This window comes from Mastigoproctus giganteus, chromosome 2, assembly GCF_048544385.1.
Source record: "Mastigoproctus giganteus isolate SK-2022 chromosome 2, ASM4854438v1, whole genome shotgun sequence".
Lineage (NCBI taxonomy): Eukaryota > Metazoa > Arthropoda > Arachnida > Uropygi > Thelyphonidae > Mastigoproctus > Mastigoproctus giganteus.
In genome coordinates, this window is record NC_143576.1 from 117094458 (window position 1) to 117121833 (window position 27376).

Genomic DNA, 27376 nt, shown 5'->3' on the forward strand with positions numbered 1-27376 from the left:
ATAGAGATCGGAAACACACTTTGGGAATATCCTTAAATAGATGAGACCACCCTTTCTTAAGAACAGTTTTGGAAATATTATGAAACATAAATTAAAAGACCAAGTTTATGAGCCGCAACATGGGCTATTTCCGGCCATGTGATTTGATGGTCCAACCTGTGTAACTTCGTACTGCAACAGCATCCCAATATCTTTTGGATGTTTTATAGTGAACAATTTCAGTGCAGTCATGTTACTTTTGTTTGGTTTTTAGGAGCATTAGCAACTAAGGCCATATTGCACCGGGGATATGCGGTGGTCATTCCCTGACCTTTCCGCATCCTCCGTATTTAGCATTAGTATTAGTAGAGGCATTTGATGCAAGAAAGCAAGCTTATGCAGCACCAACCAAAAAATAAAATAAACAAATAAATAAAAAATAACCACTTCCACTTCACCCCTCTGTTCGTTCGAAATACCTCTCCAGCTGAGCCTTAAACTTATTTAGGCTATCAACTTCCACAACAAGGGATGGAAGTGTGTTCCACCCACCAACCACCCGCTGGCTAAAGGCAAATTTCCGCACGTCTATCCTACATCTGTCTTAACTCAATTTGAATTTATGCCCTCTCAGGTGATTATTCTGAGCAAGAGGAAGAATCCCATCAGCACTGAGCATGCTCAAACCATTCAAGGCTTTATACACCTCTATCAGATCACCTCGCTGGTGCCTAGTCGCCAGACACTGTAATTTGCAAAACTTAAGCCTTTCTTCGTAAGAGCACCCCTTTGTTCCATTCACTAATCTGGTTGCACTTCTCTGTACTCGTTCCAGCAGCTCTACATCCTTCTTGAAATGAGGCCTCCAGACCTGTATACAGTACTCTATGTGTGGCCTGACCATTGCCTTATACAAGGGAATAATAACCTCCTTATCCCTGCTAGAAAAATTCCTATATATCATTGACAATACACCATGAGCTACTCTTGCAGCCCATCTGCAATGCTTAGAGAACTTCATATCTGCCTGCACAACCATCCCCAGGTCCCTTTCATTCTCTACCACTGTCAGTGTAGTACCACAGAGTTAGCATTAGCATTAGTAGAGCATTTGATGCAAGAAAGCAAGCTTATGCAGCATCAGCCAAAAAAAAATAAAATAAATAAATAAAAAAAATAACCACTTCCACTTCACCCCTCTGTTCGTTCGAAATACCTATCCAACTGAGCCTTAAACTTATTTAGGCTATCAACTTCCACGACAAGAGATGGAAGTCTGTTCCACCAATCAACCACCCGCTGGCTAAAGGCAAATTTCTGCACTTCTATCCTACATCTGTCTTTCCTCAAATTGAATTTATGCTCTCTCAGGTGATTATTCTGAGCAAGAGGGAGAATGCCATCAGTATTGAGCATGCTCAAACCATTAAAGGCTTTATACACCTCTATCAGATCACCTTGCTGGTGCTTAGTCTCCAGACACTGTAATTTGCAAAACTTAAGCCTTTCTTCGTAAGAGCATCACTTTGTTCCATTCACTACTCTTGTTGCCCTTCTCTGTACTCATTCCAGCAGCTCTACATCCTTCTTGAAATGAGGCCTCCAGGCCTGTACACAGTACTCTACGTGCGGTCTGACCATTGCCTTATACAAGGGAATAATTACCTCCTTATCCCTGCTAGAAACATTCCTATATATCATTGACAATACATACTGTTGCAGCCCATCTGCACTGCTCAGAGAACTTCATATCTGCCTGCAAAACCACCCCCAGGTCCCTTTCATTCTCTACCACTGTCAGTGTAGTACCACAGAGTTGATACTTTGCTCTGGGGTTGCTGTTTCCCATATGTAGTACTTTACATTTGTCAAAGTTAAACTTCATTTGCCAACTCTCAGCCATCTGCTCAACCTTTCCAGATCCTGTTGCAACAGCATAGTGTCAGTAGTGTCCTTGACAACCCTGCCAACCTTCATATCGTCTGCAAACTTGGACATTAAGCTTGATATACCATCATCAATATCATTTATAAATACAGAAAACAACAATGAACCCAATACTGAATCCTGAGGGACTCCACTAATAACATTAGTCCACGATGAGCAGTGTCCGTTGATTACCACTCTCTGTCTTCTTCCCTTCAACCACCCCTTTATCCATAGCAGCAATTTGCCTCCAATGCCACACTGCTCCAATTTGTGCAGCAGTCTTCCATGTGCAACAGTATTAAAAGCCTTTCTAAGATCCAAGTATATAATATCAAAGTTATTCCCTGCATCCAGTTCTTTTGTGACTGTATCATAGTATCCAATTAAATTGGTCAGGCAAGACCTTCCCTTAACAAAACCATGCTGTGTCCGAGCTATAACTGAAGTCTTGTCTAGATGATCCTGCAGTGCTTCTTTAACCAGTGCCTCCATTAATTTTCTGAGATCAGAAGTTAAACTCACAGGTTTATAATTACTTGTTAATTAATTATTTGGGGTCACATTTGCACATCTCCAGTTCATGGGTACCTCCCCTGAGTCCAAGAAAGATCTCATAATTATGGCGAAGGGTTTGCTTACTTCCTTTGCTGCCTCCTTTAATATAACTGGATAGATCCCATCCACCCCAGGTCCCTTTCTTGTGTTTATCTTCAACAATTTCTCCTCCACTTTACTCCCAGTTATTACAAGATTCTCTAGCTTACTGCCAGAGTTGAATACACCTCTGGCATTCCCCTCACTGAATAACTCCTCATGTGTGAATGTCGATGCAAAATATTCATTTAGTTTGTTAGCTACCTGAGCAGGATCATCAACAGTTGACCCATTGATATCAAGTGGACCAATCTGATTCAGCCGATTCTTTCTAGAGTTTACATAAGTAAAGCACTCTTTGCTGTTTTTCTTTGCATCCCTTGCCAAAGATTTCTCTTTAATCTGCCTTCGCCTGCCTAATTTCCTTTGTAACTTGGTTACGATCAACTTGTGTCTATCATAGGCTTCTGTGTCACGTGTTAATTTGTATGTATCCCATGCACTTTTCTTCTCTGCCATATGTCTCATTAGTTCATCTGACATCCATTTAAGCCTAAACCTTGAACAATATTTCTTAGTTGGTATGTAAAGCATAGTAGCTTCCAAGATAAGTTCTTTGAATGCTTCCCATTTTGAATTTGCTGTTGGTAACATCATCAGTTGGTTAGAATATAAATACTGTCAGACAGTATAAAGACAGTATTTAAATAGAATTTTAATACTGTCTCAGTCCATCATAGTCACCTTTACGAAAGCAATAACCCTTCCCTGTACCCCTAATGGTATTTACCTCTTTGAGTAAATCCCACTTCAGCACACTAGATCACTGTCACCTAGTGGTTCATTTATCTGCAGATTCTGAATGCATCAAGAATCACTACTAACAATCAAATCAAGAGTATTACTCCCTCTAGTTGCCTTCCGAACATGCTGATGTAGAAAACAATCATCCAATAAATCCACAAAAGCCTTGCTAGTGTGTGAGTGACCAGCCTACAAATTCCAGTCAATATCTGGGAAATTAAAATCCCCCATTATAAAACTCTCTGATTTACTGGCCCACTCTATTTCCCTATACAGTTTCTTATTATACTCATCAGAGTCATTAGGCCTATAGCACACTCCTAATCTCAATTTTGATCTCCCAATGCTTATGTCACACCAAACTGACTCGACACTGCACTGTCCAGCGATGTCTACTGGCTTCACTTCCTTGGATTTTATGTATTTCTTAACTAATAGCATAACCCCTCCTCCCTTCCTATCCAGTCTATCCTTTCTGTAGACGTTGTACTCCCCAAATTCCAGTTCTGCATTCCTTATTTCTGTGTGACACCACGTCTCTGATATCCCAACAATATCTGCCTTTGATGTTTTGAGCAATACCTCAAATTCATCAAATTTATTTACTAAACTCCTAGCATTGGTGTACACGCAAGTATATATGCACCTATTTCTATTCTTAGCTACCCTAACACAACCCATGTGTTTACTTGTACCCCAATGATTCCCAGCAGTCTCTAAAATATCCAGCATCTTATTTTCCAGGCTACTGCTCATTCCAATAGAAGCAGTGCAAGAATCACTTTCACATCTGCCAATGGCTACTGTTAATCTATTAGTTCTTGTATCCACCCAATCTAGCAGTTTTCTGGCCCACCTAAAACTGCCTCGATAGCATCAGCAAACATTCTTGAACTCTTTCTGTTTAAGTGTATCCCATCCCTGTAGAAGCAGTCTCTCCTGTTAACAAGTACAGACCAGGCTGAAAAAAATTCTACCCCTTGAGCCTTGCACAATCTTTCAGGGCCAAATTGATCGACAGGGCTCTCATCATATACTCCCTCCTATTGTGTCTGGGCAGAATTGCAGACACTTTCAAATTCAACCCTAATTCACGGCTTTTTTTGAACAGTGACCTGTACTTGTTAAGTAATTTTGCCGGTATCCTACTCTTGATATCATTAGTGCCAACGTGTACAACTATATCACCTTTTGTGCCCTTATATTTGGTAGTCACGGGCTTGAACCCCAGTCTGATCAAGAAGCGTGTGCTATGCACTGCTGCTCCTGCCCACCTGGCAGTGTAGTCAAGATTTTTGCAATTCCCTCCCCCCCTCTCCCATAAACTTACCATGGACAGACAGCGCCTTCTCTCCTGCTTACCTTACTCACAAACTGTTTTCACATTGTCTTCTGCAACTGCAAAAACCACAGAAGATAGTAGTCCGGTCTCTTTAAGGTCACATTAACCTTTGGGCATACCCCTCCCCCCATGACATGTGCGGTCAGCCAAATTATTGCAGATAGGCTGCTCTTCCCTTAATTACCACACGAACTTGTGTGACCCAACAATTGACAACGCTTTCAAGCCCCTATGCAGATCTGCAAGAGATATCCGGATCATTCTCATTTATCGAAATAAAACCTCAAAATGCCAAAACAGGAACATGGACACAAGGAAACCTCGCCTGCCGAGCCAACCACAGTGAAGAATGATGGCCTCACCATTCTAGATATCCAGGAAGGTGCAGATGGCATGAAATTAGTGTCAACCATGAAAAGGAAATACACAAAACTTACAGTACCAAAGTCAGAGAGAGAGACCCACAGGATTCAACCATCATACAAAAAGACCTGGATGAGACCAGACAACAGGAGGGCCCACAAGCAATAAAACTCAACACCGAGCTGGAAGACTTGTTCAAAAACCAGTCTAACCAGGGTAACAACAAACCTACTGGAACAGATTGTCACACTATTGTTGTTTGTTAGTTGATTTTTAGGAGCATTAGCAACTAAGGCCATATTTCTCCAGGCGGTGGTCCTTCTGTGACCTTTCCGCATTCTTCGTATTTGGTGGTCACGGGCTCGAACCCCGGTCTAATCAAGAAGTGGTGGGCAGGAGCAGCACTGCATAGCACACGGAGTGCGGAGGTGCCCCCTGTGGGCAGGAGAACTGCTGCTCCTTCCCATCTGGCAACGGAGGTGCCCCTTGTCACATTATGGAACAAACTTGAAACAGTGCTATATGAAACCAATCTTAAATATGAGAAATCAATTTCGAAACTCGAAGCCTACCTTGATGGGGGAACAAGACCCCAAATTGATTGTGAAGCAAATCAAATGCTACAGCATGCTCCCACCTTTGCAGAAACACTGCGAAACAAGCAAACAAAAAAAACCATTGTCAACAACCACAACCATAACCAAAAGGAAAACACTCCTTCCTACACCACATCTGGTTCTCCTGAAACGTGCAACCCCCAACACCCTTCAGACCAGCGAGAAAATTAAGGAGGCTGTGATTGCCAAAGTAATAAGCGAATTTAAGATGTCAAAAATAAAATCTATCAGAAAGACCAGGAACACTGGTGTAATTATCGAAACTGAGACCAAAGCAGATGCAACAAAGATCCTAAAAAGCACCACAATCCCAACCCTAGGCCTTCTTGCTGAACCCCCAAATAGGAAATTTGACGTTCCAAAAGATATTGACCCTGTAATCATCAGGGAGGAAATACACCAGAGAAATCTCCAACAAGAACTCCAAGAATAAATCCTGCCAACCATGTCATTCCAAAGCACCAAACAAATAGCATATGGGAGGCTCAACAAACTGGGCTGGGGAGCAGTCCCCCCAAGCCTAGCACACTGTAAAGGAACCACAAGGTGGCAGTGATAACAGTGTGCTGAAGTGGGATTTACTCAAAGAGGTAACTACCATAAGGGGTAAAGGGAAGGGTTTTTGTTTTCGTAAAGGCGCCTACGGAGGTGTGAGACAGTATTTAAATTCATAAGGTGGGAACAACTGAAGATGTCACCTACAGCAAATTCAAAATGGGAAGCATTCAAAGAATTAATCTTGGAAGCTACTAGGCTTTGCATACCAACTAAGAAATATTGTTCAAGGTTTAGGCGCCTCTGTAGCCAGGTGGGCAGGAGCAGCAGTGTGTAGCACACGCTTCTTGATCAGACCGGGGTTCGAGCCCATGACCACCAAATACGGAGGATGCGGAAAGGTCAGGAAATGACCACCGCATATCCCCGGAGCAATATGGCCTTAGTTGCTAATACTCCTAAAAAAAAAAAAAAAAAACCCAAAAATTTTCAAGGTTCAGGCCTAAATGGATGTCAGATGAACTAATGAGACATGGCAGAGAAAAAAAATGCATGGGATACATAGAAATTAATGGATGACATGGAAGCCTATGATAGATATAAGCTGGTCTGTAGCCAAGTCACAAAGGACATTAGGCAGGCAAAGGAAGATTATGAGAAATCTTTGGTAAGGAGTTCTTTACCTATGGAAACTCCAGAAGGAAAGTGATGAATTAGATTGGTCCACTGGATATTGATGGTTCAGCTATTGATGATCCTGCTCTGGTGGCAAACAAACTAAACAAGTATTTTGCATCTACATTCACACATGAGGAGTTATTCAGGGAGGGGAATGCCAGAGGTGAATTAAACTCTGGCAGTTAGCTGGATGATTTTTAATAACTGAGAGGAAAGTGGAGGAGAAATTGTTGAAGATAAACATAAAAAAGGCATCCGGGGGTGGATGGGATCTATCCAGTTATATTAAAGGAGGCAGCAAAGGAAGTAAGCGAACCCTTAGCCATAATTATGAGAGCTTCTTTGGACTCAGGGGAGGTACCCATGGACTCGAGATGTGCAAATGTGACCCCAATTCACAAAGGAGGATCAAAGGGTGACACAAGTAATTATAGACCTGTTAGTTTAACTTCTGTTCCAGGAAATTAATGGTGATACTGGTTAAAGAAGCACACCAGGATCATCTAGACAACACTTCAGTTATAGTTTGGACACAGCATAGTTTTGTTAAGGGAGTCTTGCCTGACCAATTTGATTGAATACTATGATATGGTCACAAAGGAACTGGATGCAGGGAATAACTTTGGTATCATACATTTGGATCTTAGAAAGGCTTTTGATAGTGTTGCACATGGAAGACTGCTGCACAAATTGGAGCAGTCTGGCACTGGAGGCAAATTGCTGCTATGGATAAAGGGATGGTTGAGTGGGAGAAGACAGAGAGTGGTAATCAACGGACACTGCTCATCGTGGACTAATGTTATTAGTGGAGTCCCTCAGGGTTCAGTGTTGGGTCCATTGTTGTTTTCTGTATTTATAAATGATATTGATAATGGTATATCAAGCTTAATGTCCAAGTTTGCAGATGATATGAAGGTTGGCAGGGTTGTTAAGGACATTAATGACAGTATGCTGCTGCAACAGGATATAGAAAAGTTGAGCAGATGGGCTGAGAGGTGGCAAATGAAGTTTAACATTGACAAATGCAAAGTATTACATATGGGAAGCAGTAACCCCAGAGTAACGTATCAACTCTGTGGTACTACACTGCCAGTGGTAGAAAACGAAAAGGACCTGGGGTTATTGTGCAATCAGATATGCAGTTTTCTAAGCAGTGTAGACAGGTTCCAGAGCAGGTCATGGGGGTGATTATTAATTTGTATAAAGCAGTGGCCTGGTAACACCTTGAGTACTGTGTACAGGTCTGGAGGCCTCATTTTAGGAAGGATATAGAGTTGCTAGAACAAGTAGAGAGGAGGGTAACAAGACTGGTGAGGGAAACAAAGGAAACAAACTCTCCAATGCCAGCAATTTACCAAGAAAGGTTAAGTTCTGCAAATTACAGTGTCTGGAGACTAGGCACCTGCAGTGTAAAATGAATGGTTTGAGCAGGCTCAATGCTGATGGGATTCTTTCTCTTGCTCAGATTATAAACCTGAGGGGCATGAACTGAAATTGAGGAAAGGCAGTTGTAAAATATATGTACGGAAATTTGCCTTTAGTCAGTGTGTAGTTGATTGCTAGAACAAATCTCCATCTGTCATTATGGAAGTTGATAGCTTAAATAAATTCAAGGAAGAACTGGACAAAATTTTGAAGCAAATAGATGGGTGAAATAGGAAGGTTTTTTTATTTTTTGGCTGATATTTATTTCCTTTTTTCCTATTTGATAAACATCATCTTGCTTATTATATTTTACTAACTCTTGTTCATAAATCAAACCTTATATTTCTTCATTATTTAAGTCTCTTATCTTATAGGTAATAGGCTTAATTGTCAAAACTTCAGAAATAACAAATACTTCCTTATTAAAGTTAGGTAAATAGCCCTTTATCAACACGCCTTTGTATTTACTGATTCTAACTTTATCACCAGTATGAAACTTTTGTTTAGATTCTAATAAGATAGTATTATCTGACAAGTTTTTCCACATTTTTGTTTTCAGAGTTCTATTAAATCATTCCACTGTTTGTGCTTTTGTTTCTATATTCTCAGTAGTAAACCAATGAACATTGTATTTTTTAAAAAGCTGTTGCTTTTGTTTATTTAGCCCATGCATACTTATAAAACGCATCTATAACTGTTAATATATTGTTTAGTGTTACTGTTAAATGATTTGTATCCTTGCATATATGCTTGAAACTGATCATCTTTATGACGAACAAACTCTCCTTCTCTAAAATTTTCTTTTCACAGTTTTATGTTTTCTGTATTCATCTTGCTGATGTAAAAATTCTTTTTTTTTTTAACAGGTAGATTTGTTTTCCTTTGTAATTCTAAAATATCCGAATAACCTGTTAAGGGATCATAATGCAGATTCTTTAAGCAATCATTTTTAGAAAAACACTTTTCTTTGCTCCACATACCTTTCATTTATATTTCTTCCAGTCTGTTTTTGTTTGCATAACATTTAAGTTTTCATTTTAGCTTTACAATTTAAGCAGTAAATATTCATTGTATTCATTATAGAAGAATTTTATAAACTCCTAACCAAATTGTTTTTTAGCTTTAATTACAAGCTTACTCATCCATTTACCAACACTTTCTTCAAAAGATGGGTTTCTATAGCATCTAAATCATTCAACAATTCTTGATTTGCTATATGACATTGAACTGTATCTTTATTGCAATATCATGTTTCTTATAGCTTTCATCTCTATTAATTCCTTTATCTTTTCTAGCTAATCTGTCTTTTAATTTTGTGAAAGGTCCGCAGTAGTTATATTTTTTACCTGTTAGAATTCTTAAATGCAATTCTGGTGGATTAATTTTATCTTGCAACCAATTAACTATATAACTAGACAAGACTAGTTATAACTCGGACACAGCATAGTTTTGTTAAGGGAAAGTCTTGCCTGACCAATTTGGTTGGATACTATGATGCAGTCACAAGAGAACTGGATGCAGGGAATAACTTTGATATTATATATTTGGATCTTAGAAAGGCTTTTAATACTGTTGCACATGGAAGACTGCTACACAAAAGTGTGGCATTGGAGGAAAATTGCTGCTTTGGATAAAGGGATGGTTGAGGGGGAGAAGCCAGAGAGTGGTAATCAATGGACACTGCTCATCGTGGACTAATGTTATTAGTGGAGTCCCTCAGGGTTCAGTGTTGGGTCCATTATTGTTTTCTGTATTTATAAATGATATTGATGATGGTATATCAAGCTTAATGTCCAAGTTTGCAGACGATACAAAGTTTACAGGGTTGTTAAAGACACTACTGATGCTATGCTGCTGCTGCTGCAACAGGATCTGGAAAGGTTGAGCAGATGGGCTGAGAGGTGACAAATGAAGTTTAACATTGACAAATATAAATTACTACATATGGGAAACAGTAACCCCCAGAGTAATGTATCAACTCTGCGGTACTACACTGACAGTGGTGGAGAATGAAAAGGACCTGGGGGTAATTGTGCAGGCAGATATGAAGTTCTCTGAGCAGTGCAGACGAGCTGCAAGAGTAGCTCATGGTGTTTTGTCAATGATATACAGGAATTTTTCTAGCAGGGATAAGGAGGTGATTATTCCCTTGTATAAGGCAATGGTTAGGCCACATCTTGAGTACTGTATACAGGTCTGGAGGCCTCATTTCAAGAAGGATGTAGAGCTGCTGGAACGGGTACAGAGAAGGGCAACAAGATTAGTAAATGGAACAAAGGGTTGCTCTTACGAAGAAAGGCTTAAGTTTTGCAAATTACAGAGTCTGGAGACTAGGCACTGGCGAGGTGATCTGATAGAGGTGTATAAGGCTTTGAATGGTTTGAGCATGCTCAATGCCAATGGGATTCTTCATCTTTCTCAGAATAATCACCTCAGAGGGCATAAATTCAAATTGAGGAAGGACGGATGTCGGATAGATGTGCGGAAATTTGCCTTTGGCCAGCGGGTGGTTGGTTGGTGGAACCGACTTCCATCACTTGTTGTTGAAGTTGATAGCCTAAACAAATTTAAAGCTCAACTGGACAGGTATTTCGAACGAACGGAGGGGTGAAATGGGAGAGGGTTTTTTTTTTTTTTTTTTTTTGGCTGATGCTGAATAAGCTTGCTTTCTTGCATCATATGCCTCTACTAATGCTAATGCTAATGCTAATGCTAATATCACCTCCTACTAACCTCTCATTAAAATCATTAGGGGGGCTGAGAAAATGAATTCAATTATGTCATAAGGTGATTTATTCTTATTTATAAGTTTAATGTAATTGACTTGAGTTATATGCTATTTCTCTTTATTTTAAGTTTTTAAATATTTTTTATTTTTTAACTTCATCTGGGCAAGGAAATCCAATGAATCAAAAATTTCTACATATTTTAGATTTTTATTGTAATAACATACCCAATGAGTACCATTTCCTGTAATTGAATCTGGATTAACAATACTGCTTTCAAATTTATTCATTTTATTGGGTAAGGTATCTCTAGAGAATATATACAGATTACATTTTTAATGTAATCTGTATATATCAAAATTACTTAAAAGGTGTTTTTTTTTTTAACATCCAGTACTACATTTAATTGATTGATTGATTTCCAATAAACATTCCTTTACCACTTAACTTATCTACAATTTTAGTAAGTCCTATACTTCCTGATACATCTAGAGCTCCTTTAGTTATCACAGGTAATAGGGGTAATAAAAACAAAAGAAAGTCTCCAGTTTGTTGTAAATTAGATTTACTTAAAGATATATACGTCACATTTTGTGATTTATTAATATGATTAATTTGAGTCTAAGTTAATTGTAAATTAGAATTAGTGGGTTTCATCAACTAGTTTTTATCAATTCTTATTTCAACAGTTTGTTTATTTTTGTATGAGCTAACAAATTTTTCTTTTGATTATCAGATAAGTATACTTTATAAGATTGATATGTCATTTATTTAAATTAAATAAATGACACTAATTTAAATAAATTAATTAAGATATAATTCATGCAATTATCTATGTTCATCTTGAGTGAGTTCATTATTTTTCAAGAAAATTCTAGAATATCTACAATTTGATTTCTTAAATCAGTGATATTATTTCCAGCTATCTCTGATGCAATACACATTTCTGATTTTTATAGGGTTCATCCATGTTTAAGTATACTAATCCTGATCCTTTATATTTTAATGCTTTAGCATTAGCAAGGGCACATGATGCAAGAAAGCAAGCTTATATAGCACCAGCTAAAAAAAAACAACAAAAACACACACACACCCCTTTCTCATTTCACCCATCCACTTGCTCTAAATGTTTGTCTAGTTCTGCCTTGAATCTGTTTAAGCTATCAACTTCTACAATGACAGATGGAAATTTGTTACAGCAATTACCCACCCACCCACTGGCTAAAGGCAAACTTCTGCACATCTGTTCTACAACTGTCTTTCCTCAATTTGAATTTATGCCCTCTCAGGCAATTATTCTGAGCAAGAGGAAGAATCTCATCAGCATTGAGCATGCTCAAACCATTCATGGCTTTATATGCCTCATATACACTTCGTATTGTCTGCAAACTTGGACATTAAGCCTGATTTACCATCATCAATATGATTAACGAATACAGAAAACAACAATGGGCCCAACACCAAACCCTGGGGGGACTCCATTAATAACATTAGTCTATGAAGCGTAGTATCCATTGATTACTACTCTGTCTTCTCCCACTCAACCATCCCTTCATCCATAGCAGCAATTTGCCTCCAATGCCACACTGCTCTAATTTGCACAGCAGTCTTCCATATGCAACAGTATCAAAAGCCTTTCTAAGATCCAAATATATGATATCAAAATTATTCTTTGCATCTAGTTCCGTTGTGACTACCTCATAGTATCCAATCAAACTAGTCAGACAAGACTTCCCCTTAACAAACCCATGCTGTGTCCAAGCTATAAATGAAGTCTTGTCTAGATGATCCTGCAATGCTTCTTTAACCAGTGCCTACATTAATTTTCCAGGAACAGAAGTTAAACTAACAGGTCTGTAATTACTTGTCTCCCCCTTTTATCCTCCTTTGTGGATTGGGGTCACATTTGCACATTTCCAGTCCATGGGTACCTCCCCTGAGTCTAAAGAAGCTCTCATGCTGTTGGTATTAAGCTAATAGCTTTCTTATATTTTCTTAAATGTTCAATTTCTTGGTTGATGAGATTCTTATCATTCAGGACTCTTAATCTGTGTTTTCTTTCCATCTAAGGATTTTAGTTTAGCAATTAATCTTTTATTTATTTAATTCTTCTATTTCAGATGTTGTTACCAATAGAATTAATTCACTACACATCTTTAATTCTCTAGCTTCTAAATATTCTCTATCTAATCTTTTATCAGGATTGAGCTTAAGAAACTCAATGTATTCCATCGCTTTATATTTTTTGCTATCTAAGGTAGCCAAGCAATTCTTAGCTATAGCTAAGCTATTGTTAGATATGGCTAAGCTATTCATAGGCTACCTTCAATAGCTTTAGCTATACTTGTAGGTGTATCTTCTGGCTTTTCTGTAACTGGTTTCTGAAATTTCATAATACCCTCTGATCAGGCTGACCATATTTTGAAATTTGGTAAGTGGAACTTGAAAAGAAATGTGTAGTATAGCATTTTTTCATTCAAGAAGTAAAAGAAAAATTTAAAAATACAATTAGAATACATTTTTTATCAATCAATCAATCATAGTATTTATTTGTTATATGATTGTTGTTAATATGTATTTGTCCTATATAAACTATAATATTATTTATAACAGTTGTTTTAAAAATAGTGGGAAGACTACTTTTACTTTATATATCTTTCTTTAGATTTCGCTAGTTTTAAAATGTCTTCTCCTTCCGAAGAACTGAAATGTTTTTAAAAATTATAAATCAAAAGTACATTAAATTATAAACCAAAAATTTATAAAATTTTATAAAAAAACCCCAAATCTTAATAAAATCAGAGGTTATTCACTGTACTTTACGATATCTTAAATGATTATTACTGTTTTTTTTCATTTAATTTTCAAAATTACTTCATTTTAAAAATTCAAAAAAAGGAAAATTCATTTGAGAATTATTACTAAAATAATGTATGACATAGATAAATTAATATGTTATACATGTAATTAAAAACGACAAAAAGAAAAAAAGATTTCTCAATTCTCATTTTTTGCTTGTTATTAGAATTAATTTTTAACACATCCATTAGATTCCAATAAGAATTAACTAAAAATAAGTAAAATCAATAAATTAACAGTTTTTTCCTCTCTTATTGGGGCAAATGATGATGGTATTATCAGGAAGCAGGATGATCCCGGCCATATCCCGGTGACTCTATTGTCAGAGAAACGAGGAACATGCTTTGTAAAAAGGATAGGTGGAATAGGACCAGGGTATGTCTGCCAGGGGCAAAGGTTGATGACGTTGTAGAGCAGATATCATCTTTTAAGGGCACAAAAGGTGATATAGTTGTACACGTTGGCACTAATGATATTAAGAGTAGGAGACCGGCAGAATTACTTAGCAAGTACAGGTCACTGTTGAAAAAAAGCCGTGAATTAGGGTTGAATTTGAAAGTGTCTGCAATTCTGCCCAGACACGATAGGAGGGAGTATATGATGAGAGCCTTGTCGATCAATTCGGCCCTGGAGGGATTGTGCAAGGCTCAAGGGGTAGAATTTTTTTCAGCCTGGACTGTACTTGTTAACAGGAGAGATTGCTTCTACAGGGATGGGATACACTTAAATAGAAAGGGTGCAAGAATTTTTGCTGATGCTGTCGAGGCAGTGTTAGGTGGGTCGGAAAACTGCTAGTTGGGGGGGATACAAGGACTAATAGATTAACAGTAGCCACTGGCAGAGGTGGAAGTGATTCTTGCACTGCTTCTATTGAAATGAGCAGAAGCCTGAAAAACAAGATGCAGGATATTTCAGAGACTGCTGGGAGTCATTGCGGTACAAGTAAACACATGGGTTGTGTTAGGATAGCTAAGAATAGAAACAGGTGCATTTATACCTGCGTGTACACCAATGCTAGGAGTTTGGTAAATAAATTTGATGAATTTGAGGTATTGCTCAAAACATCAAAGGCAGATATTGTTGGGATATCAGAGACGTGGTGTCACACAGATATAAGTAATGCGGAACTGGAATTTGGGGAATACAATGTGTATAGAAAGGATAGACAGGACAGGAGGGGAGGAGGGGTTATGCTATTAGTTAAGAAACACATAAAGTCCAAGGAAGTGAAGCCAGTCGACATCGATGGACAGGGCAGTGTCGAGTCAGTTTAGTGTGACATAAGCATAGGGAAATCAAAATTGAGAGTAGGAGTATGCTATAGGCCTAATGACTCTGATGAGTATAATAAGATATTGTACAGGGAAATAGAGTGGGCCAGTAAATCAGAGAGTCTTATAATGGGGAATTTTAATTTCCCAGATATTGACTGGAATTTGTGGGTTGGTCACTCGCACACTAGCAAGGCTTTTGGGGATTTATTGGATGATTGTTTTCTACATCAGCATGTTCGTGAGGCAACAAGAGGGAGCAATACTCTTGATCTGATTATCAGTAGTGATTCTTCATGCATTAAGAATCTGCAGATAAATGAACCACTAGGTGGCAGTAATCACAGTGTGTTGAAGTGGGATTTACTCAAGGAGGTAACTACCATCAGAGGTAAAGGGAAGGGTTTTTGTTTTCGTAAAGGCAACTATGATGGTCTGAGACAGTATTTAAATTCTATACAGTGGGACCAACTGATGATGTTACCAACAGCAAACTCAAAATGGGAAGCATTCAAGGAACTAATCTTGGAGGCTACAAGGCTTTACATACCAACTAAGAAATATTGTTCAAGGTTTAGGCCTAAATGGTTGTCAGATGAACTAATGAGACATGTGGCAGAGAAGAAAAATGCATGGGATACATACAAATTAATGGGTGACATGGAAGCCTATGATAGATATAAGTTGGTCTGTAACCAAGTTACAAAGGAGATTAGGCAGGCAAAGGCAGACTACGAAAAATCCTTGGCAAAGGATGCAAAGAAAAACAGAGAAGAGTTCTTTACATATTTAAACTCAAGAAGGAAAGGGATGAATCACATTGGTCCACTGGATATTGATGGTTCAACAGTTTAGGATCCTGCTCAGGTGGCTAACAATCTAAACGAGTATTTTGCATCTACATTCACGCACGAGGAGTTATTCAGGAAGGAGAATGATGTAGGTAAAGTAAACACTGGCAGTGAGCTGGATGATTTTGTAATAACTGAGAGGAAAGTGGAGGAGAGATTGTTGAGGATAAACATAAAAAAGGCACCTGGGGTGGATGGGATCTATCCAGTTATATTAAAGGAGGCAGCAAAGGAAGTAAGCAAACCACTAGCCATAATTATGAGAGCTTCTTTGGACTCAGGGGAGGTACCCATAGACTGGAGATGTGCAAATGTAACCCCAATTCACAAAGGAGGATCAAAGGCTGACACACAAGTAATTATAGACCTGTTAGTTTAACTTCTGTTCCAGGTAAATTAATGGAGGCACTGGTTAAAGAAGCACTGCAGGATCATCTAGACAAGAATTCAGTTATAGCTCAGACGCAGCATGGTTTTGTTAAGGGCAGGTCTTGCCTGACCAATCTGATTGGATACTATGATGTAGTCACAAAAGAACTGGATGCAGGGAATAACTTTGATATTATATATTTGGATCTTAGAAAGGCTTTTGATACTGTTGCACATGGAAGACGGCTGCATAAATTGGAGCAGTGTGGCATTGGAGGCAAATTGCTGCTATGGATAAGGGGATGGTTGAGTGGCAGAAGACAGAGAGTGGTAATCAATGGACACTGCTCAACGTGGACTAATGTTATTAGTGGAGTTCCTCAGGGTTCAGTGTTGGGTCCGTTGTTGTTTTCGGTGTTTATGAATGATATTGATGATGGGATATCAAGTTTAATGTCCAAGTTTGCAGATGATACAAAGGTTGGCAGGTTTGTTAATGACACTACTGACGCTATGCTGCTGCAACAGGATCTGGAAAGGTTGAACAGATGGGCTGAGAGGTGGCAAATGAAGTTTAACATTGACAAATGTAAAGTACTACATATGGGAAACAGTAACCCCAGAGGAACGTATCAACTCTGCGGTACTACACTGACAGTGGTGGAGAATGAAAAGGACCTGGGGGTAATTGTGCAGGCAGATATGAAGTTCTCTGAGCAGTGCAGACGAGCTGCAAGAGTAGCTCATGGTGTTTTGTCAATGATATACAGGAATTTTTCTAGCAGGGATAAGGAGGTGATTATTCCCTTGTATAAGGCAATGGTTAGGCCACATCTTGAGTACTGTATACAGGTCTGGAGGCCTCATTTCAAGAAGGATGTAGAGCTGCTGGAACGGGTACAGAGAAGGGCAACAAGATTAGTGAATGGAACAAAGGGTTGCTCTTACGAAGAAAGGCTTAAGTTTTGCAAATTACAGAGTCTGGAGACTAGGCACCGGCGAGGTGATCTGATAGAGGTGTATAAGGCTTTGAATGGTTTGAGCATGCTCAATGCCAATGGGATTCTTCATCTTGCTCAGAATAACCACCTCAGAGGGCATAAATTCAAATTAAGGAAGGACGGATGTCGGATAGATGTGCGGAAATTTGCCTTCGGCCAGCGGGTGGTTGGTTGGTGGAATAGACTTCCATCACTTGTTGTTGAAGTTGATAGCCTAAACAAATTTAAGGCTTAGCTGGACAGGTATTTCGAATGAACGGAGGGGTGAAATGGGAGTGGTGTGTGTTTTTTTTTTTTTTTTTTTTTTTTTGGCTGATGCTGAATAAGCTTGCTTTCTTGCATCATATGCCTCTACTAATGCTAATGCTAAATATCTGGACAGTTGGCCACCCTGCCTCCGATAGAAGTTCTTCTAGAAGTTTATTTTTATTATGAGCTTTAATATTCTTTCGCTTCTCTGCAATACTTTAGCAGTTTGAATATATCATGAGGATTATTCATTTATAAAAAAAAAAATTATTTAATGAAACATGCACCTATTAAAAATTACAAAATAGATTGAAAAGAAATATATTAATGTGATGTTAGAAATATATTAATGTGATGTGATGTAAAGACCTTAGTGAAGCAAAATATGTTTACTTACAAGAGATCTTTGAAGAGCTACATGATATCATCAAAGAAAATTATAAAACTGAAGACCCTGTCATTGCTACTTTTGAATCAGATGTTGCTAATACGAATGATATAGATTCACTTGATCAAACTAATCAAAATCATATAGTTTTTGATGATTTTGTTACTGAAAAGAATCAGGATAAAATAATTGACTTATTCATTACAGGTAGAAATAGAAATGCATCTGTTATTTATTTAACACAGAACTATTATGCAGTACCTAAAGATATAAGACTTCAGTGTAATTACTTTGCATTTTTTCTTTTCCAAATAGATGAGAAATAAATGAGATTAGAAATAAACATGCTACTGAACTGAGTAGTAAAGAGTTCATAAAATTGTTTAGTGAAGCTGATAAAAAATGATATAATGTCTTTTTTACTGATAAGGTTACTAGTGAAAAGAAATTGAAATATCCAATAAATTTTGATATCAATAAATGAGCTATTAGGTAAGTCAGGCATATCCAGATCAAAACCTAGTAAATGTGAAAGAGAACCTCCTATTATAGGTTTTAAGTTAGATGAAAATAGTAATTTTAATATTGATAATAAGCAAGTGAAGAATGTTAAAAATCCTGAGCATGATATGGATTCAATCACTAAAAAATATGTAGATGAGAATGCCACTCATATTATAGAAAGAATGCAGAATGAAAAATTCTGCTTTGCAAAATGACTTAGTTAATCTTAAAGAAGATAATCAAAAATTAAAAAGTGAACTAAAGAAGTACAAATAAAAACATTGATAGTATAAAGTCTGGTATTGATTCATATATCAGAGAAGACACTGAGAAATTAAAAATTTTAAATAAATAATGACATTAAAAAGCAATAGAGAACCTCTTACAAAAAAAAATTGACAAGTGTAATCAAATCTTGAAACTTAACACTGAATCAGTAAATTCACTAGATACCAATATTACTGCATTAGGATATAAGTTTAGTGTAGTATTTTTAATTTAATTGAATTTTAACTAAAATCATGCCTCAGACTAGAGCAGTGGTGCACAAACTATGGGGTGCAACCCCTCTGGAGGTTGCGGAATAAATTAAAGAGGTCGTGGAATTATAAAATAAAATTAGTTTTTGTGTACATAAAACCTAAAAAACCTGTTGTTAAAATTACTTTTTCAATATTGTAGGTGTAGAGCCCTTACTACTCGAACGAAGTCTGAGATATGAATGAACCCTACTGACACTATTTTTTAGGGTGGTTACACATGTGATGCAAGTGGCGTTCTTATTTATTGTCTGTGTCAGGAAGACTCCTTAATTTGCTCACTGGCTGTGGACACAGAAAGCAACTGACTAGTGCAACTTCTCAGTACTACTCAATTGCTGGGTAGTACTGAGAAGTACTACTCAACTGTTGGATGGTAATCCCTTTAGCTCTTAATTCGTGCTTCCTACAGCACAAATTCTCAAATTGCTTATATTGCCTAGAGGACAGAGATGCGAATATGCAGTGGCAGTAGCAAGTGTGTTGCATGCACGCTTTATTCTGCTTCATAATTTGGTGCTTTCATGTTAACTTGGATGTGTTTTTCATTTTTCTGCTACTTTTTATATTATCCTTGTTCTTGAGAAGAAAAAAGTATATATTTTACCAAGGAAAATTGGGTAATCAGAACATAATGGCCGAGGAGTGATGACAATAATGTTGCTACAGATACTTCAGAGCTAATAAGGTAAGAAATATATCATGTGAAAATTTGGACACTAATATTATTTCAAGAGTAGTGCAATCACCAATTTATGGTAGAGAACCATCATATTCCAAATCAAAAGGAATGAAAAAGAATAGAAAATAACAAGAGGAATTTATGAAGCATGGTTTCACTTAGAATGTTGATGATGAGCAATGTCCTGTGTGAACAATATGTTACGAAAAAGTGGCTAACAAAAGCACGAAACCCTTAAATTAAAAAGACACTTACATACGAAACATCCATAACTAATGAAAAAAAAAAACTGAATCCTTTTTCAAAAGACACACTGATGCCACACAAGGTCTGAAATCTTTCATGAAGAAACATACGGCAGTTCCTTGTAAAGCTTTATGAGCATTGTTGGAATTTTCATATTTAATAGGAAAAAAAGTTTGAAAAAATCACATCACATACTATTGCTGAATCTCTTGTTCTCCCTGCTGCAATAAAAATTATTTCAATTATGCATGGAGAAAATTACAGAAACGATTTAAAAACCATTCGTCTGTCCAGAGACATAGTCTCGTGGTGTATTACAGTTATTGTGGACAACATAAAATTCGGTTAATTAAATTGATTGTGATAAAGTCGGCAATACAGTTAGATGAATCCACAGATATTTCAAGCCTCGCTCAACTTATTGTATATATTAAGTACTGCTATGAGGGAGATATTTTGGAGGATTTTCTATTTTGCAAAGCTTTGGAAGGAAGGACGGTGGGCAAGAAGATTTTTGATGTATTTTCTTTCAAACAAATAATCTAATGTGGAGCATCTGTATTATGATTTGTACTGATGGTGCAGCTACATTAACAGAAGAAATAAAGATTTAAAAGGAAAAGGAAAAGACATTGGTCCAAATATAGTTTATAATCACTGCATTACACATAGGGAAGCATTAGTTTCATTGAAGGAAGCATTGAAGGAAATGCAAACTGATTTGCACAAGTTTTGAAAGATGCAATAAGTGTGATCAACTTTATTAAACGTAGAAGCTTTAATAGCACTTTTCAGTATACTTTGCAATGAAATGGGATCCACTTATGAAACGCTTCTTTACATACGAAAGTGAAGTGGTTGTCCAGTGGTAAAGTCTTGCGATGTCTTTTTGACCTTAAACTAATGTGGAGCATCTGTATTATGATTTGTACTGATGGTGCAGCTACATTAACAGAAGAAATAAAGATTTAAAAGGAAAAGGAAAAGACATTGGTCCAAATATAGTTTATAATCACTGCATTACACATAGGGAAGCATTAGTTTCATTGAAGGAAGCATTGAAGGAAATGCAAACTGATTTGCACAAGTTTTGAAAGATGCAATAAGTGTGATCAACTTTATTAAACGTAGAAGCTTTAATAGCACTTTTCAGTATACTTTGCAATGAAATGGGATCCACTTATGAAACGCTTCTTTACATACGAAAGTGAAGTGGTTGTCCAGTGGTAAAGTCTTGCGATGTCTTTTTGACCTTAAACATGAAGTTTCATTGTTTTTATCTGATAAAAATCAGAAACCTTGCTCAATTGTTTACAAATAAAAAATGACTTGTAAAATTAGTGACCTTGTTGATATACTTGAAGAACTTAAAGTTCTTCAAATATAATGATATGTTGATATACTTGAATAACTTAATTAAAATTCTTGAAATGATTTAAATTTAAGTCTTCAAGGACAGGGAACAAATATATTAGGACTCAGTGATAAAACAGAAGCTTTTAAAAAGAAGCTTAATCTTTGGAAAACTGAATTTGAGCGTAATAATATTGAAATGTTCCCATGTTTTTCCGATTTTGTTAATAGCAATATTGACATTTTAAAATTTAGGGATATCATTGCCACCCACCTAACAATGCTAATTAAGAATTTTTCAAAATGATTTAATGTATCTCCATAAAAAAAAGTACTGGGATCATGATCTGTTGCTTTTGCAATTTCTTCATACCCAGAAATTACCATTCAGCCAAAGGAAGGTTTTATTGTCTGTTGTCTGACGAAGCATTTATGCTTCGTCAGACAACAAGACTACATTGTATCAAGACTACAACTTGTGAAAAATTTTCGCTTTCTCTTCAAGACGAGTATCAAGAATTATTGAAAATGGAAATATAAGCATTGCTAACTTTCGGGTCTACATATTTATGTGAGGTTGGTTTCTCAAAATGAATAGCTATAAAAACAGCATTCCAGACTTGATCCAGAAGACAAAATTAGATTACCAATTTCAAATATTGCACCAAATATGGACTAAATATTATCGCTCATCCAGGCTCATCTTTTTCATTAATTGTTTTGTTTTGTAATTGTTAATTTTTTATTGTTTTCTAATCTTAATTGAAGAATAAGAAAAAATGTTTAATATGAAGAAAATTATTTAATATTTTGATGTGTAAACTGAAAAGGAAACAATTTTTTTATTCCTTTCTCAGTACTTGAATAAAATTTTCTACTACATAATTTATAAAATGCCATTTTTCTTCTCTAAAAATCTGGTTATCCTATATTGGGGTTTGTACTGAGAGGTTGCGTCAATTTTATATTGAACAAAGGGGATCCCAAGCGAAAGAAGTTTGCGCATCACTGGACAAGAGCAGCAAAGCAAAAGGCTCGAGATAGTGGGAGTGCCGTGGCTTGGGGAGAACTAAGGGGATCCTCTGAATCACAACTTTTATTAAATGTACTGCTTGTTTGATGTTTGTGGAGCTATCGGGATGATGGGTGATGTCTTTGTGTGTGCTCAATATAAACAGTGTGAGGATGTTATGTGCCAACTCAGCGTTGTTATTGGCCTTTATGACAGCTTGAAGAACATGGTGCACATCCAAAAAGGATTTAATTTAAACAGGAACTAGTTGTTGTCAGTGACTCTATTGTCAGGAAAACAGAAAATATACTGTGCAAAAAGAATAGGTAGAATAGAACCAGGGTATGTCTGCAAGAGACAAAAGATGATGACATTGTAGAGCAGGTATCAACTTTTAAAGGTATCAACTTATAAAGGTACAAAAGGTGATATTGTTGTATTAGTATTACACTGGCGTGCAAAACTTAAGGACCAACACTATTTCTGAAGGTGATAACCACAAAATCAAATGAAACAGACTGTGGCGATTTGCATAACTGTGGCCATTCAGTAGAAAGCTGGTGCACACGCAAAAATTTTAATTGTGATGAGAGGGCTTGCATAAACAAATAAAAGCAGCAGTTCAGTAGCTATGAGAAAATTACTGAATGGTGAGCATGATTGTTACAGACGTTCGATTGGTTTCATACAGTGCTACAGACAATGAAAGGGCCAGTAGACAACATCTGGATAGATACTGTAATGTATGTTGTAATCAAGAAACACAAAATCTAAGGCAGTGCATCCAGTTGACGTGGATGGCCAGTGCAATGCTGAGTCAATTTGGTGTGATATAAGCACTGGGAAAGCAAAAATGAGAGTAGAAGTGTGCTATAGGCCTAATGTTTCTGATGAGTAAAATGAACAACTGTACAGAAAAATAGAGTGGGTTAGTAAATTAGAATGTCTTACAATGTGCGATTTTAACATTCCAGATATTGACTGGAACTTGGGAGTTGGTCACTCGCACACTAGTAGACATTTGTGGATTTATCAGATGACTGTTTTCTACAGCAGCATGTTCGAAAGGTAACCAGAGGGAGTAATACTCTTGCTCTGATTATTAGCAGCAATTATTATTATTAGCCATATGATGATGCAAGAAAGCCAAAAAAATTTCCCAAGTTACCCTGAGAGAGAGAGAGAGAGAGAGAGAGAGAGAAAGAGAGAGTCAGAAGTAGAAAGGAATCACCAAGAAAGAGAAGAATGATGATATCCAGCTTAGGACCCTGGGTTTTCCAAGCCCATACTCACCAGATATGAACCCCCTGGTTTTACTTCATGCATTAAGAATCTGCCGATAAAGGAACCACTAGGTAGCAGTGATCACAGCATACTGCTTTGGGGTTTACTTAAAGATAATTACCATCAAGTAAAGGGAAGGAATTTTGCTTTTGTAAAGATGACTATAGTGGTCTTACCCAGTTTTTAAATTCTACACAGTGAGGCCAACTCATAACGATGGAACTCTATATGGTGGGACCAACTGATGATGTTGCCAATAGCAAATTCTAAATGGGAAGCATTCAAGAAATTAATCAATCTTGGAAGCTACTAGGCTTTTAATACCAACTCAGAAATACTGTTCAACGTTTTGGCCTAAATGGATGTCATATTAGCTAATGAGACAGAGAAGAAAAATTTACAAAAAAAAAAAAAAAAGAAAAAGTCCCATAAAAATTTACACAAGCCAGTGGACTTTTGTTCACCATTGAAATATCTGGAATTAATGTAGCTTCCAATAAATAATTTTCTTTAAAATGTTGTTACCATATCCAATATGTATCCAAGTATGATACCATAACAACAGTTGTTTCAAAATGCAATTCATTATGAATAACACAATTTATTTTTTACGGAAAAACATATTAATAATTCAATATAAACATTATTATAATGCTGAATAAAGGAAAAGAAATTTTTCTTATGTTATAGAATGGTTTTAAACCTATCCTGGCTATTCAATGGTTTCTTTAGAAAAGTGGTATAATTGTTATAAGGAGTGCAGAATTAGTAAGCCTTTTTTCATCAGTCCCTCGTTTCAACTGAGCTCAATTATATATTTAAAATTTTTTATGTAATATATTACAATTTTTTGTCCCCATTCCCAAAAAAAACTCACACAGCTTCCATGACACTGGATAATTGAGAGCTGACCATATTTATCAATGAAAATTCTTTAAACAGATAAATGGATACATCTGATATATATAAAATCAAAAAGCATTAAATTGTATACCTGGGCCAATAGCAAAGAAGACTACAAAGATGAGTGTACTCACTACACTCAAATATGTCACCCAGTGGTAAAGGAACTGAAACAAAGGGAACAGTTATAACCATTAGAATTAAAGTAATTCATTTAAAGTAATTTGTGTATATAAACTATAAAAGGCTAATATGCAATACTACTTAATTCAAGTTAAAAACATCAGTACTCTGCATAGTTTGTATTAGAAGTTTCTAATATAGCAGAAAATTGCATTTTTGACTTTAAATTATGAGTTTAACACAGACTACAGGTAAAGCATCATAATTATTGACCATTAGCAATAATGCATAAAAATCTGTGTGTGTGTGTGTGTGTGTGTACGTACACACACACACACACACACACACACACACAGCAGAACCTTATAAACGCAATAAAAAATGGGACTTGGGCATTGCTTTATTTTTGAAATTTAATATTGTAAAGAACTTCAGAGAGTAAGGTGTACAAATGCTGCAAGGCTATAAAGCAACATTGCAAACTGTTTTGCTGGAGTCTCCTGGAATCTCATATCCTTATAGCCACTATAGAGTGCCCTGCTAGCTTATCCACAGTGGTTGTAAAGCTGTAGTAGTGGGTAGGTATTCACTACATATAGCAATCATAACACTCCAGTGTACAGCATGCATATTTGCCATAATCTGCCATACTAAGATTTAGATAAAAAATCTGATATGATAATAATTATATTATGATCACAGAAAAATTTGCTACAACATGTTTCCTATTATCAATAAATTGATGCTGTGATAGAACTGAGAAATTTATTAAAAATTAAATTATGATGTACACTCGTCTAAAGTTTGGAATCGCAGTATACTGACAACAGTTTTTGTTAATTTTTTTGAAATTAGCTATGACAATGTAAGGTTTAATATAAAAAACAACACAATGCAGAGTATTATAATTTTTATTAAGCATTGAAACATTTACAGCAAAAAACATTGAAATGATTAATAAACAACTACCCTGATTTTTCATCAAAATATCCTCCATGATTTTATCACTGCCTTACACAGATGTGGCATTCATGAACTTGACACTCTAGATGATCCCATAAAAGCTCTACTGGGTGTTGTTGTTATTTGGTTTTTAGGAGCATTAGAAACTAAGGCCATATTGCTCCAGGGATATGCGGTGGTCATTCCCTGACCTTTCCGCATCCTCCGTATTTGGTGGTCACGGGTTCGAACCCCGGTCTAATCAAGAAGCTTGTGCTATGCACTGCTGCTCCTGCCCACCTGGCTATGGAGGTGCCCTCTATTGGGTGAGTGGGGTAACCACATCATAATTTGCAATACCCCCTCTTATTGTTTAGTTACTATAAAGTCCCTGCACAGCTTAGAGCTGTGCTTCAGGTCACAATCTTGTAAGATGAAATTTCTTCCACAAAGTCCAGAGGATATTGCATTATGTTCAAGAATATTTTTATAGCCTTTTTTTTCTTAAAATTTCTTCAATTCTGAAAATGTCAGCCACTCCAGAAAAGCAGAAGCAACCCCAGATCATGATCGAACCACCATCATGCTTGACTGTGGGCACTAAATAATGTGGCACCATTTTTTCTTCAATTGATCATCTCACATTTTTGAAATTTTTGGATCCAAAAATTTCGAATTTGGATTTATCCATCAATTTATCCATTTATCCATCTCAGGATCTTTATGGAGTTGATGCTTTTTTGCAAATTACTGGCATCTGCTCATTCCAATAGAAGCAGTGCAAGAATCACTTTCACCTCTGCCTGCAGATAATGTTAATTTGTATGTCTGTAATCCCCCCCCCCCAAGCTAGAAGTTTTCTGACCCACCTAACACTGCCTCAATAGCATCAGCAAATATTCTTGCACGCTTTCTATTTAAGTGTATCACAATCTCTCCTGTTTACAGGCACAGACCATACTGAAAAAAATTCTACCCCATGAGCCTCGAACAATCTCTCCAGACGTGAATTGATTCACAAGGTTCACCCTCCTCTTGAGTCTGGGCAGAATTGCAGACACTTTCAAATTTAACCCTAACTCACGACTTTTTTTTTTTTTTCAACATTGACCTGCTTGTTAAATAAGTGTGCAGATATCCTACTCTTAATGTCATTAGACCCAACAAGAAAAACAATATCACCTTTTCTGCTCTATAACATCATCAACTTGTGTCCTTGGCTGGCAAAAATACCTTGGTCCTATTGCATCTATCCTATTTGCACAATATATTTCCTGTCCCCCTGACAATTGAGTCACCGACAATAACTAGCTCCGTGGGTTCAGAGCATTCTGCCTTGAAGATTGGCACTGTTTACCTGATGCACAAGAGTGAGATCTGGCATTGAGTTGGGCAGCTGAGAGCTTGATGGGGAGGCCCTCATTTTAATTTCTTAAAGGAATTAAAATGGGGACATCAGTGACCACTGTGGGGTGCCCATGACTATTTTGTTTATTGAGAAGTGGAAGTTGTTGTTCAATAGAGCACATATTTTTTGAGTGAAAGGATACTGTAGGTTCACTTACATATAGATAGGTGTTAACATTAGCTGGGATACTCTCTATTAGATTGCTTATACTAACTGAAAAGAGCTTGGCACTAAAAACTGATCTTCGTGTTTTCCCCCCTTCTTCTGGGACAACTGTTTGTGATAGAGCATTGGGCAAAGGTAAAGAAAGTCAACACAAGAACCATTTTTGCCCACTTGAATTTTGGTAAGCAAATGCACTGAAGTTCACCATATTAATGAATTTAGTTTTGTTGTTGTTAAAAATAAGAAAGCACTTAACATTGCTTTTGGTTATATTA

General features: G+C 36.8%; 1 protein-coding gene across 4 annotated transcripts in view; it reads right to left on the reverse strand.

Annotated features, from left to right (window-relative positions):
* LOC150089519 (glucose transporter type 1-like) overlaps positions 1-27376 on the reverse strand; it is a 1237972-nt gene that overhangs the window by 138959 nt on the left and 1071637 nt on the right. For all 4 annotated transcript variants that reach the window (XM_090368637.1, XM_090368634.1, XM_090368635.1 and 1 more), the window contains one exon: positions 24555-24630. In XM_090368637.1, coding sequence (XP_090224763.1) covers positions 24555-24630 — 76 coding nt within the window. The remainder of the gene's footprint in view (positions 1-24554; positions 24631-27376) is intronic.